At 53.4% G+C, this 14,436-nt stretch overlaps 1 protein-coding gene across 1 annotated transcript in view; it reads left to right on the top strand.

Annotated features, from left to right (window-relative positions):
- The window catches only part of DCAF7 (DDB1 and CUL4 associated factor 7), a 14,596-nt gene extending 2,517 nt beyond the window's left edge, over nt 1-12,079 (top strand). Inside the window, 7 exon segments of the mRNA XM_021710550.1 lie at nt 1,838-2,037; nt 2,706-2,817; nt 3,159-3,277; nt 7,295-7,504; nt 8,546-8,653; nt 8,655-8,664; nt 11,435-12,079. Coding sequence (XP_021566225.1) covers nt 1,838-2,037; nt 2,706-2,817; nt 3,159-3,277; nt 7,295-7,504; nt 8,546-8,653; nt 8,655-8,664; nt 11,435-11,607 — 932 coding nt within the window. The 3' untranslated portion in view covers nt 11,608-12,079.
- Nucleotides 12,080-14,436: the final 2,357 nt, after the last annotated feature.

Here is a 14,436-nt window from a genome sequence, read left to right on the forward strand (position 1 = left end):
CCGCAGCCTCGACCCACTGGGCTCCAGCGATCCTTCCGCCTCAGCCTTCTGAGTAGCCGGGATTACAGGCACACGCTACCACACCCGGCTAATTTTTTTATTTATTGTAGAGATGAGGTCTCGCTGCCCCAGGCGGGTCTCGAACCCGCGGGCTCAGGCAATTCACTCACCTCAGCCTCCCAAAGGTGCGGGATTATAGGCTGAGCCACCGAGCCCGGCTAGTTTTTTTCTTTTTAAGTAAAGTTTTTTGGGCTTTTTTTGAGTTGGAGTCTCACTCTGTCGCCCACACTGGAGTGCAGTGGCTGCTCCCGGCTACCGCAGCCTCAACCTGCTGGGCTCTGGCGATCCTTCCGCCTCCGCCTTCCAAGTAGCTGGAACTACAGGCGCGCGCTACCATGCCCAGCTAATTTTTGATTTATTGTAGAGATGAGGTCTCGTCAAGTTGCCCATGCGGGTCTCGAACCCACGGGCTCAGGCATTCTACTCACCTCAGCCTCCCAAAGTGCTGGGATTACAGGCTGAGCCACCGAGCCCAGCTATTTTTAAGTAAAGTTAAGTGTAGACATACCATCTGAGTTTCCTTGCCAATTCTACTCTTAAAGTTGTCTGCCCAAGAAAAATAAAGCATGTCCACAAAGAGACTTGTACATAAATATTTATAGCATCAACTTTTTTTTTTTTTTTTTTTTTTTTGAGTTGGAGTCTCACTCTGTCACCCAGACTGGAGTGCAGTGGCCGCTCCCGGCCACCGCAGCCTTGACCTGCTGGGCTCCGGTGATCCTTCCGCCTCAGCCTTCCGAGTAGCCGGAATTACAGGCATGCGCTACCACGCCCGGCTGATTTTTTGATTTATTGCAGAGATGAGGTCTCGCCAAGTTGCCCAGGCGGGTCTCAAACCCACGGGCTCAGGCCATCCACTCACCTCAGTCTCCCAAAGGCGCGGGATTACAGGCTGAGCCACCAAGCCCGGCTAGCATCAACTTTTATAATGACCCCAAACTAGAAATTGGAAAGTTCCTCAAGGATAAGTAGATGATACATTGTACTGCTGAGTATACACTTAATGCAGTATATTTAGCAATAAGAAAAGCAGTAACAGCTGATACACACAAGAGCCCAGTTGTGTAGTTAGTGGTTTACTTCTCCTTACGGATCCCTACCAAAAATCCCCACCATTCTACCTTCCAGTTGGAAGTTCACAACCAAGTGTGTAGAGTGTCATCTCTATTGAGCCAGGTTGAGTGAGTTTGACACCAAGGATGGAAGTCAGAGCTGGGCTAAACTTGACTCTTGAAAAGGTGGCCAGAACCAGGTAGGACTTTGTCATTGGCACCCACTTTTCTGCCAATCACAGTGGTTTGGGTCCTGAATGCTGGTTCGACACATTCTTACGTGTAAACAGCCCATGTTGAGTTTGGGGGCAGTGAGCATTGTGTACAGTTAGCCTTGTATGTGGGCGTTAGTGTGTTGTACGAGGCTGCACAGGGTGTTGGGATTCCTGGCCCCTGAGCACCAAGTGCCCGCAGTACTCAGGCGTGTGGCAGCCAAAACCATCCCTACTCGTGCTCACTTCCCTCAGAGGCTGTGGGGGAGGCGATCCCGGCCGGCCCATCATGCAGTTTTGTAGTCCTGGGTCAAGAGTGCAGGACTTGGAGTCGGGTAACCTGCATTTGAGTCTTGGCTCTGGCTCTTCTGTCCTTGTGCTGCTGAATGCAGCTGGATCCTTTGGGTCTGCGTATCCTCATCTGGCAGGATGACTGGCTAGAGCCCAGTCGCTGGAAGAGTTTGGTTGACTGCAGTTGCGTGCAGAGCAGTATCAAGACTTCACACTGACCAGGGTCAGCCGTGTTTGACACACGGGGTGTGCGTGTGTTCCAGGTGCAGCTCGTTGGCCTAGACGAGGAGAGTTCGGAGTTCATCTGCCGAAACACCTTTGACCACCCGTACCCCACCACAAAGCTCATGTGGATCCCTGACACGAAAGGTGTCTACCCGGACCTCCTGGCGACAAGTGGTGACTATCTCCGTGTGTGGAGGGTAAGCCGATGCTGCCTTGGCCACCTGGCAGGTGGGCTCTCTGGCTGAACTGGCGGCAGCGCGTTGTGGAAAACAACCTGGGGTTGGAGGTGCTGGGTGTCTGGCAGCATTGGAGACACAGGTGCCACTTGTCTGGGCTGGCCTTGCTAGGCCAGCAGGTTTCTGGTAAAGCTAGTGGGGGCTCCTTGAAGCCTCGCTGCCAGCCACTGTCAGCCCTGGAAAGCTGATGTGCCGATGACAGCCTTCCACAGAAGTAGGCAGGATGCTTGGGACGTCACGTCCTGTTTTCAGCCAAGGTACTCCCGAGTACGTGTAACAAGTGCCAGGTCACTGACTGGAGGAGAGTGTGGAGAAGCTCTCGGAGACACCCTCCCTCTCAGCTGAGCTCAGCAGCTCACTCCCCTGCAGCCTGCGGTGGAGCCAGGCCAGGTGCGAGATTCCAGGTTGGGTGAGGGGAGAAGACTTCTCCAGCAAGATGCAGGGATGAAACTTGAGAAAGTACAGCCGGGCAGAGAGGACGTTGGGGGAAGAACAGCATTCAGAGAGTTCTTCTGGGTTTATTATTCTTTTTGTTAAACATGTTCTCCCCTCAGGTCTTACGTTTATTAAGATACTGTCTTTTTATGAGGATAAGACTGACTGAGTTTTAAAAATTATTGTTCCTCCAGGTTGGTGAAACAGAGACCAGGCTGGAATGTTTGCTGAACAATAACAAGAACTCTGATTTCTGTGCTCCCCTGACCTCCTTTGACTGGAATGAGGTGGACCCTTATCTTTTGGGTAAGGAAGACAGGGCACAGGGATTAATGATTGCTCTCAGGTGTTGATTCGGGGCTCGAGGTCCATATATCACGCTAGGCCAGGCCTGGTGGGGGATGGGCACGGTATGGAACATGGGTCTTGACTCCCTGGATGAACCCCAGCGCCGTGTGTGTGCCTGGTGTCTCCAGCTTGGCGCTGAGGTGAGGACTGAACACTTGACCCGGGCGGCTCCCTGGCCACGCCCCCCCATGTCCAGGGAGGGTCTGGTCTGTCATCCCCTGGGCCAACCAGGTGCAAAAGGGAGGCTCGTGTGGGAACCTGTCTCCGGCCGCCCGCTGACCAGCCCTGGTTGTTTGCAGGGACCTCGAGCATCGATACGACTTGCACCATCTGGGGGCTGGAGACGGGGCAGGTGCTGGGCCGAGTGAATCTTGTGTCTGGCCATGTGAAGACCCAGCTGATAGCCCATGACAAAGAGGTAAAGATGCCTTTCCTGTTCCTCTCTCCTCAGAGTCTTGATGTGCCTTCAGTGTGAGAGAGCAGGCTGTGCTCGCACTGTTCCAACAGTTTGCGTAGAAAATCATGTCATAGAAGCATATGGTGCCTCCTTACGAAAACTTGAAGACGAAACTGTGTAGTACAGTGGAAAACAGTACTGTTGTAAACTAGTGCTTTTTTTTTTTGTGACTGATACAAACAACTTATCAATTCTACATTTTATTATTTTTCTTTTCATGCCAAAATGTTGCTATGTTTTTTAACAGTGAACTCTCAGCCAGGCTCGGTGGCTCAGCCTGTAATCCCACGCTTTGGGAGGCTGAGGTGAGTGGATTACCTGAGTCCACAGGTCGAGACCTGCCTGGGCAACTTAGCAAGACCTCATCTTTACAATAAATCAAAAAATTAGCCAGGCATGGTAGTGCTACTTAGCCAGGCATGTAGTTCCAGCTACTTAGAAGGCTAAGGCGGAAGATCGCCGGAGCCCAGCAGGTCAAGGCTGCGGTGGCCGGGAGCGTGCCACTGCTCTCCAGTCTGGGCGACAGAGTGAGACTCCAACTCAAAAAAAACAAGAAAACCAAAAAAAAAAAAAAACCAGTGAACTCTCTTATAGATTCACGTAATCCTAGCACTTGGAGAGGCTGAAGTAAGAGGACTGCTCAAGCCCAGGAGGTTGAGACCAGCCTAGGCAACATAGTGAGACCTTATCTCTGCAATAATTAAAAATTAAATTTGTTCGGGCTCGGTGACTCAACCTGTAATCCTGCGCTTTGGAGGGCCGAGGTGAGTGAATTGCCTGAGCCCACGGGTTCGAGACCCACTTAGGCAACTTGGCAAGACCTCATCTTTACAATAAATCAAAAAATTAGCCAGACGTGGTAGTGCGTGCCTGTAGTTCCAGCTACTTGGAAGGCTGAGCCGGAAGGATCGCCGGAGCCCAGCATGTCAAGGCTGTGGTGACCATGAACGTGCCACTGCACTCCAGTCTGGACGACAGAGTGAGACTCCAACTCAAAAAAAAGAAATTAAATTTAAAAAATACTTAGAGTCTTATCTCAAAATATATTCACTTTTTAGGAATGGGAGTGGGAAGGGAGTAGGAAGAGAGAAAATTTCCTGACAGGTAAACCTAATTGTCGATTTTTCTCTTAAAATATTTTATGAAATCCTAATATGTTCACCTAATAATCTGTGTGTGTGTGTGTGTGTATGTGTGTGTGTTTTGAGTTGAGGTCTCACTCTGTTGCCCGGGCTAGAGTACAGTGGCACAATCATGGCCACCGCAGCCTCGACCTACTAGACTCAGCCAATCCTTCCGCCTCAGCCTTCCAAGTAGCTGGAACTACAGGTGTGCTCCACCACACCTGGCTAATTTTTGATTTATTATAGAGATGAGGTTTCGCCAAGTTGCCCAGACTGGTCTTGAACCCCGGGACTCAGGCAGTCCTCTTGCCTCTGCTTTCCAAAGTGCTGGGATGACAGGTGTGACCCACTACACCCAGCTATGTTCACTTAATCTTTAAACTTTTATTACGGCTTGCAATTGAGTATGTTTTTCTTAGGTGGTGAGGTTCCTTCTGTGTTTTTGAAAAAGCCGAGGAGAGCTATTTGTGATTGCGTTTTGTTTTTGTGAGTTGGGGTCTCACTTTGTCCCGAAGGCTGGAGTGCAGTTGCACAATCACAGCTCATTGCAGCCTTGACCTCCTGGATGCAGACCTCAGCCTGATGAGTAGGTGGGACCCCAGGGATGTACCACCATATTTGGCCAGTAATTTTTTTTTTTTGTAGAAATCTCATTTTGTTGCCCAAGCTGGTGTTGAACTCCTGGACTCAAGCAATCCTGCCTCGGCCTCCCAGAGTGCTAGGATTACAGGCATGGGCCACCACACCAGCTGGTGATGGTGTTTTAATCAAAGCATTTTTCTGGGTGATTTTGGAAAACGGTCCTGAGTATTTTCCTCATGGAGTCGTTGCTGCCTCTGCTCCTCTGATTTCCTGTAGTTGGTGCTTCTTTTCTGCTTTGCCTGGCACGACCAGGAGTATTGACATCTGCACAGGTCAGAGGTATCCCTTGCTTGACCTTAGGTCAGAAACTTGGGACTGTCAGCGGACTAGGAAGGTGGCAACTCGGGTTTCATTCTCAGTAAGGACTTGTTCTTTGGTGGCTTTCTGTAATCCAAGGGATAAGGTCTGTTATGAGACTTCTGGGCTCAACTGCTGCTAAATTACAAGGGTCACATGAAGAGTTTGTCCTGCAGAGGGGATCGGTGAAGAGCTTCTGGGAACTCTCTGGGCATCACATGGAACAGGTTGCCAGGTTTTAGCTCTATGACCTGTTAGCCTGCTGTTCTCTGTTAGGTCCGACTCCAAGCAGAAATTACTCTTAGGTAATTCGAGAGAAGGGGATTTAATTCAGGGCATTGCTTGCAGATGATGGCAAAGGTGAGATAGAAAATACTTCCCGCAGTGCCGAGGGAGGAGCAGGGTTCCTGGGCGCAGGGGCTGGGCTTACCTGGCGGCAACACTTCTTGCTTCCCACCTGGCCTCCCACAGCTGAACCAGCAGAAGCACCCAGCAGGCCTGGGACCCTGCCACACGCAGCTGTGGGAATCGGTTCTTGTGGGGAGAGAGTGGGGAAGAGGTCTGGGCCTGGTGCCCTGGCCTCGAAGGCATGACCCAAGGGTGGTGGCACTGGAGAAACAGCAGCGCCTGCCAGCAGCTTCAAGATTGCCCAGTCCACCTCTCTCTGAGAAAAGGCTGGTTTGGGGGCCCTCGTGGCTGCCCGACAGGCCATTGAGGAGGAGCGCTCTGTTCACAGGAGCTGTCACCTCCCTTCATCTCTGAGTGAGCCACTCTGCTGGGGCAGGGAAGGAGTCACTTAAAGCTGAGGGCTTGTGTGATCAGCCATACTGCCTGGGGGTGCCCTGTGGCTTCCCCATCCCCGAGGGTGCCGAGAGCTGGCGTTCTGGGGTGCATACTTGATCACACGCCTCTGCTGCATAGCAGCCAGACAGCATTGGGCAGAGCCATGGTCTGTCGGCTGTGTCAGGCCCTGGTTTTCAGACCCTTCCAATTTCTGCCATAGAACGAGAAGCGTAGCTTCACGGTCAGCCAGTAAAAAGGCATCGGCGGAATTGGACAGAAAGGGACGCCTACTTGGCTGTGCCTTTGGTAGGCGGAGCCTCAGGAAGGCTGGGCTGCATGTCCAGGGGAAGGCCCTCTTGTGTCCCCCAGAAGGCAGCTGGCCCAGAAGGCAGATGGGGCTGGGCATCTGTTTTTCTGTTTCTGTCTCTCCTTGTCCCTCTCTTCTGTGAAGCTCTCTATCGCTCTCTGCCTCTATCTCCTCATAGACATAGTGATCTGCGGTATTCACAGCAAATAGTAAACTCAGGAAGCAGCTCTTCAGAACCTCAGCTGAGTTACTTATGAGCACAAACCAACTAGGAGAAGCAGCAGTGTGATCTAGGACTAGACGTGCTACTATGCCCACTTGGGAATCTGGGGCCACCCGGGCCTCCTTGATGTTTTCTTGCAAATGAGTCTTGGGTCCAGGTTCACAGCATAATTGGCTTGGCTGAAGTCACGTGGCCACAGGAGGGCTGCTTCTAGATAGATGGTCTCAGCCCCAGAGTGGTCAAGGGCCTGCTTTGGTTGTGCCCAAATGAAAGCCACTGAGGCCCAAAGGGCAGGAGGCAGCTACCGCTCTGTCGTCAGCAGGGTGCGTGCCTTTTGTTTCAACACAGTCACTGGAGAAAGACGACTTGGAAAGCAGGAACGTGGGAAGAAGCAGCTGGCTCCTAGAGCACAATGATCTTCGCTCTTTGGGAAGTCACTGATATCAGAGCTTGTGGGTTCAGGTCCTCCGGGACAGTGGGCTTCCTCCACCCACTTCCGTGCCATGAACTGGGTTTAGCCGAGCTGGACGTGGTAAATTTCCCTGCTCTGGAAAAAGCAGATGATGGATCTGACCTGATTGAACCTTCTTCTTCCCCAACAGGTCTATGATATTGCATTTAGCCGGGCTGGGGGTGGCAGGGACATGTTTGCCTCTGTGGGGGCTGATGGCTCGGTGCGGATGTTCGACCTCCGTCATCTAGAACACAGCACCATCATTTATGAAGACCCCCAGCACCACCCGCTGCTTCGCCTCTGCTGGAACAAGCAGGACCCAAACTACCTGGCCACCATGGCCATGGACGGGATGGAGGTGAGCTCCCTGCACCACCTAGGACAGCAGAAGGTGGCTCCCAGCACCCTTCGGAGAGGCAGACCGTGCTCCTGGCATCTGGTGGGTAGATACCAGGGTGTCTGCCACATATCCTGCAAGATTGCCCCGGCAAAGCATCACCCCACCCAACACATCAGTGGTGCTGAGGTAAAGAAAGCATCCTTAATCTGTGGCAAATTGGAACTAGATCCCAGAAAAGCAGGCGCTGAGTGTAAGCCTCGTCCTGTGTGTTTATGGCTCTGGGTGGGGACACAGTAGTCTTTCTTTCCACAGTCTGGAGATACGTCCAGCTTCAGCAAGTGACACAGGGATGTCAGCATGCCCTATGACCTGTCATGTGATGAGGTAGTGAGCTGGGGCATGCGTGGCTGACCTGGGCAGTGATGTCAGCGCCACACAGCTTGTTTGGTGGGGCTCTCGTTGGGTCTGACTGAGACACACAGAGCTTGTCCTCGTGCACCTCCTGTCTCCTGCCCCTGCTCTCCCCTCTGGTCTTGCTTGGAATCCAGACCATGAACAGCCTGTGTGCTCTGGTCTCCTTCCTTAGTCCTGAGGAAATCTGTCTCTGGTATTATTATTATTTTATTTATTTATTTATTTACTTGCTTATTTTTGAGTTGGAGTCTCCCTCCGTCATCCAGGCTGGAGTGCAGTGTCATGCTCGCGGCTACTGCAGCCTCACCCTGCTGGGCTCAGGTGATCCTTCGCCTCAGTCTTCCAAGTAGCTGGAACCACAGGCATGCGCCACCACACACAGCTATTTTTTTTTTTTTTTAATTGTAGAGATGAGGTCTCACTAAGTTGCCCAGGCTGGTCTCGAACCTGTGGGCTCAGACAGTTCTCTCACCTATACCTCCCAAAGTGCATGGGTGACAGACTTGAGCCACCACGCGCAGCTCATCTCTGGTATTCGTTAATCCACAGGATGAAAAAGTTATGCTGAGAAATTCTGGCGTGGGGTTTTTGTTTGTTTCTTCCTTCGAACCCTGAAGCTCCGTCCTTTTCCTTGCATTTCTGCAGGTGGTGATCCTGGATGTCCGAGTCCCCTGCACTCCCGTCGCCAGGTTAAACAACCACCGTGCGTGTGTCAATGGCATCGCTTGGGCCCCGCATTCCTCCTGCCACATTTTGCACCGCAGGTAGCCATGGGGGTGGGGGGGTGTGCTCCCGGCTCCTCAGAATTGTGGTCCTCATTGTTTTCCGTGGACAGTTCTGAGACAGTTGCACAGAGTGACCAACTGGGTCCACCTCCACTTGCGAAGCTCAAGCATTCCATGTTCCCAGATGGTCCTGTGCCCTCAGTGGCTGTCAGAGCATCTTGTGTGTGCTGCTTACATCACATGTCAGTTATGGGCTTGGGCCTCTGCCGGCTCTGAAGTCTCCTGCTCGGCGCAGGGACTCAGATGTGGGAATACAGGCAAGGGAGGTGTCCTTCTTGGCTGTAACAGAATCACTGTCTCCCAGGGCTCTTGCGCCTCCCGCAGTGAGTCGGCAGTGGGCTCTGGGGGCCCTCGAGGCCCTCAGAGCCGCGCCTGGGCAGAGGGTGTAACTTGTTCCCCTTGTGCCGTTTCCCAGACCACAGCGAGCATCCCTTGAAAGCATGCTGGCAGTGGGCTTTTATTCCAGAGTACTGTATCTGTTGTTAAAGATGAAGACGGTCCAGAGGCGTCTACAGAACAGGGCGAAGGCCTTCTTTCTCCTTCCTGTCCCATTTCTCCCCTCTTCCCACTCTCCACGGGTGACCCTGTCCTCGCTGTCGCCCTCCAGCCCCACACACCCCAGACCCGACCCCAGCCTGTCGTCTGCCCGCCCTTGGCGCCTGCCCCTTGCCATGTCGTGCCTCGGGTCTCCTCTCACGAGCCAGCAGCCTGGGAGTGAGCAGGGCCCCTGGTGTGGCACCGGCCCGGTGGTGCTCCTGGCTTAGGGGCGCCCTCCGGGCTGGGCCTCACTTGTGCCTGTACGTGGTGGCAGGGCCTCTTCTACCAGGCTGTGAGTGGCCTTCTGCATGTCGCCAGATGGTGGCTGGGGTATGGGCGGAACAGAAAGAAGGGTCTCGCGTTGTTCGTCAGAAGCAGGACTGGCCGCAGGTGCCCATCTGCTCTGGGGCCACCATGGACGGTGCGCTGCTGTGGGGTGTGCCGTACCTGCCTCGAGCCCCTTCGGCTGCAGGGCGCTGCTGAGTGCTTGGCAGGTGCTGGTGTGAGGTGGCTCCCAGGCCTCTCGCAGCATCTCTGGGAAGGTCTCGCACCTTGCCCAGCGTGCAACCTTGGCAAGACTGGTGCTGACACAGTTGGCCTGGCCTGTCAGAGTTTATATGCAGGTCCTCCTTGGATCTGAGAGCAGCTTTCACGTCAGGCTGGTGGCCGAGTTGGGCCCTGGGCATCACTGCCTTTTTCCTTTTTTAAAGTAATAACTTATTTGTGTTGTAAAAGTAATATGACATTACAGGTCACTTAGGAACTAGTGAAAAGTAAGCCTAACACAATTTTGCTGTCTTAACTTGCTACCATTCTCATTTTGAAATCATTCCTTCCAGTCATTTTTCATGTATGCCTATGTATTTTATATTTGTACATGGGAATTATGTTTATATGGTGATTACCTTCTTTCTGGTGTTTCCCATAGCCCTTTCGTTTTTTCTTTGGAAAAAAATGTTTCACCAGTACAGGTCTACACAGTACTTTACCTCTGTCTTCTGTGCAACACTCAGGAAGATTGCTTGAGCCCAGCAGTTTGTGACCAGTCTGGGCAATGCAGCAAGACCTTGTCTCTGCAAAAAAATTTTAAGGCCAGGTGCAGTGGCTCAAGCCTGTAATCCCAGCACTTTGGGAGCCCGAGGCGAGAGGATTGCCTGAATCCAGAGGTTCGAGACCAGCCTGGGCAACTTTGTGAGATCTGTCTCTACAATAAATAAAAAAACTAGCTGGGTGTGGTGGCACATGCCTGTGGTTCCAGCTACTTGGAAGGCTGAGGTGGAAGGATTGCCTGAGCCCAGCAGGTCGAGGCTGCAGTGGCTGTGAGCGTGCCACTGCTCTCCAGTCTAGGCAACAGAGTGAGACTCCAACTCAAAAAAAATTTTTTTTAATAATAATAAATAAAATATATACCTCATCATGTGAATGTTCATAAAATGAGAAAAACATTCACATTATATTGAATGGTCAGGGAAGGCCCTCTAACCACTTGAGTATTTCAACTGGCTGAGGTGACACGTTCTGGCATCCCACTGCCTGCTCTTGATGCCTGACCCAGATGAGAGGTGCCCATCTGAGTCCCGTTATGTGATCCTAATTCTGGTGCAGTGTATGGAACATGGGTATATCTGGGACGTGGAGTCAGGGTCTAGATTTGAGTCTGGCTCTGCCACTTGCTGGCTCCTTGCTATGTGGTTTGGGGCACATTCTGTTAACATCTCTGAGTTTTGGGTTCCTCATCTGTAAGATGCAAGAGCTTAAGTAAAACCCCCTCTAGCCGGGCTCGGTGGCTCAGCCTGTAATCCTGCGCCTTTGGGAGGCCGAGGTGAGTGGATTGCCTGAGCCCGTGGGTTCGAGACCCGCCTGGGCAACTTGGCGAGACCTCATCTCTACAATAAATTAAAAAAAAAATCAGTCGGGTGTGGTAGCACGCGCCTGTAATTCCAGCTACTTGGAAGGCTGAGGGGGAGGATCGCCGGAGCCCAGCAGGTCAAGGCTGCAGTGGCTGGGAGCGGCCATTGCACTCCAGTCTGGGCGACAAAGTGAGACTCCAACTCAAGGGAAAAAAATTAAATAAATAAATAAATACATAAATAAAACCCCCTCACCGGTTTTGGTGAACAAATGCTTTGTAAACTGTGGCTCGCACCCTAGCGTGAGGGCCATCACCCGATTGTGGACTGTGACCTTGCTTGTGGGCTTTCTCTGTCCCCAGCGGATGACCATCAGGCTCTCATCTGGGACATCCAGCAGATGCCCCGGGCCATCGAGGATCCCATCCTGGCCTACACAGCCGAAGGCGAGATCAACAATGTGCAGTGGGCGTCCACACAGCCCGACTGGATTGCCATCTGCTACAACAACTGCCTGGAGATCCTCCGAGTGTAGACGGCACTGGCACTGTGCCGGGAGGCAGGGCTTGTGTGCTTCCCGCCTCTGCCCCACCCCCAAAGTAAGAAGAGCCGTGTTTCCAGCGGCCCGTGTGTCTTGTTGCTTTGCACCCACAGTTTCCAGAAGCTGCTCCAGGAGTGTGGCCAGCTGCCCCGCCTGTGCCAGACTCGGTGCCATGTGGCGCCACCTCAGCCCAGGGCTGATTTTAAGATTCTCTGTCCTCCTTTCCTTCCTCCTTTGTTCCCTCCATTAAAAATGTCTGTGTATGTGTTGGTCAGCTGTTGTGTTGCTGAGTGCAAGCACTGCTGTGTCTGTGTCCTGCCTGTGTCTCCATCTGTTTGCTGCCCAGGGTGGCGGTCTGTGTCACATCTGTGTCCTTGTCCGTGTCAGCACTTATGTGGGAACAAATTCCAGTTTAAAGTTGTCTTTCCTCCTAGTATCTGTGTCTTTAACAAAGTTCAACTTTGTATATTTTTATCTACCAGGCTAATTTTTTTATGAAAAGGCTTGTACTCTGGTTCTTCCTTTGTTTTATAGTCCTCCCCGTGGCACCTCCTCTCTGCCCTCAGTGCCTGCAGCTGGCACTGGGCCCCGGGCCCCACGAACAGCTTGCCTTCTCGAGTCACTGCCTGAGTCGCACCTACCTGACCGGGAGTCCAGGCCACCTTGGTGCTCTGACGTCCACCTACTCCTCACTCTTTCCTCTGCCTGGCTCTTCCCAGGGCATTCTGGGCTCAGACAGACACAGGAAGCCTCTTTTCCGCGCTGCAGTGCCTGTGCCAAGTGCATTGGTGCTCACGGGAATGTGACAAAGTCGAGGCAGGCAGGCTCACGGGTTCCGGCTCGAGGGACTGGTTTCAGAAGCTGAAGCGTATCTCCAGGACATCCTTCCAGTGTCTGTTTTTCGCCCCAGATGTTAGCCCCGTGCCGGGCACCAAGTGTCCTAAATGACAGGCAAGGGTGACGTTTGCGCCTGGTGCTTCTGATGCTGAGGTTGCTGTACCTGGTGGTGTGTTGGGCTCTTTGGATGGAGTGCCCTGAACTGAGGGCATCCTCTCAAGAGGCACAGACTGCTCCTGACCCTGAACAAGAGCTTCAGGGTGGCGATCCCAGGCCATCTAGTGAACAGACAGAGCGAACACGTCCTCGGCCCCAGGCTCAGCTGCTGGAGCCCCCAGCACCGGTGCTGAGCAGTATTGGACTTGCAGGTACCGTTGTCTGTGCTGGCCTACAGGCCACAGGTGTCTTTCCATTCTGTGAGCTCTGTGGGCTTGTGTGTGGCCACTGTTAGGTGGGTGCTTGGGGTAGGTGGGGCTCGGGACATGTTTGGGGCTGGCCTGCTCGGCTGCTCTGCCCAGCACCTGAGGTTTTCGGGGCCCTGTGGGTCGCTTAGCTGAGGAGAGAAGAGCCGCAGGCCTGAAGGCTGGTGGCATGTCCCTTGAGGCTCTCGCCTGCTTGAGAAGAGTCTGTGAGCTTTGTTCTTCGAGCCCTCAGAAGCAGGTGGAATGTACACTAGGAGTCAGAGTTCTTGGCTTTACTACGCAGGGGCGTGTCTCAAAGAGAAAGGCTCCTTCTCAGACGGTGTTTCCCTTCTGCCTTTTGACTCCTGCTCCACTCTGGGGGTGCTGGCTACCCGTGGGGAGGCTGATGTCCTGCACTTACCACCGGCTTTGCGTGCATCACCTGGAGGTGTATGTAAAGCACGCAGGTCCTTATCGGAACCTTTCTCTGCCCGAGTAGTGTTTGGGAACAGACACTGGGTCCCTCTCTCAAGGGTGGTGAGTCTGGGTTGATGACTGCTTGTGCTAGGGGCCGTTGTTCCTTCCTGTGGGAAGGGTCTGAAGCGGAAGGCAGCGTGGTTGGCGGGCTGGTCCTGCCGGGTCAGGACTCACCATCGCTGCGTTCTGAGACTCCCTTCCTGACCTGCTCCTGAGCCTGGGCTGCGTGTTGAGATGTGTCCGCCCTGAACCTGAACACAGCAACTCGAAAACGATCGGTCGGTCATGGTAGCTAGGCTCCGTTTGGAGAAGATGACTGTTGATCCTGGGAACCAGCAGCCTTCAAGGCTGTTTTCCCTTGCCCTGTGGCTCCCAGCCGGCTCATCCTTCCTCGGGCCCCGCAGGGCACCTCCAGGGCAGGTGGAGGTGCTCCTGGCTCGGTTTGGCACGTGTGGCCCTGACGCCTGCTCTGAGGAAGGGGAGCAGTACTGAGTAAGCTGGGTTGCAGACGTCTTCCCCTCGCCCACCCCTCCTCCCAGAGCTGAGAATAGTCTACATCATCGAGGACTTGCAGCCTTACCCTCAGGAGAGTGAAAGCCTCTTCCTCCGGGGAAGGACTAGCCTGCGGGTGTAGAACTGGGAAGGCGAAGACGAAGAGTAACTGGGTGAGGAAAACTAGGATCGGCTCTCAGAGCGCGAGGAAGAAGCAGCATGTTCAGACTCCTGTGTGGTTGGGATGACAGTTTGGGCTGGAGTTTGAGGCGGAGATTCAGGATGTGGCAAGTGTTTTCTTGGATCAAGTGAGGAAATGACAGAGCGCGCGAAGGCTGGGGTGAGCATCAGACTGCCCAGTGCATGGCTGGAGCCCCCAGCTGGTGCTAGTCTTCCTGGGCTGTGACAGTGCGGGTAATGTGGGGACTGGATGACAGCTCACAGAGAGGGAGTCCCCCTCCCGCAGGGCAGCTGTGGTGCTTTTGGGTGGTGAGAGCCAGCAGGCGTGGGAGGCCCACGACTGTCGCAGAGCTTGCTGTTGGGGTGGGTTTGCGCAGAGCAGAAGCGGCAGAGGTCAGAAGAGCCGTGTGACCTTTCCTTCTCTTCCTCTCACCTT

The sequence above is a fragment of the Carlito syrichta genome, unplaced genomic scaffold (genome assembly GCF_000164805.1).
Source record: "Carlito syrichta isolate Samal-C Ts95f unplaced genomic scaffold, Tarsius_syrichta-2.0.1 Scaffold289721, whole genome shotgun sequence".
Classification (NCBI taxonomy): Eukaryota; Metazoa; Chordata; class Mammalia; order Primates; family Tarsiidae; genus Carlito; species Carlito syrichta.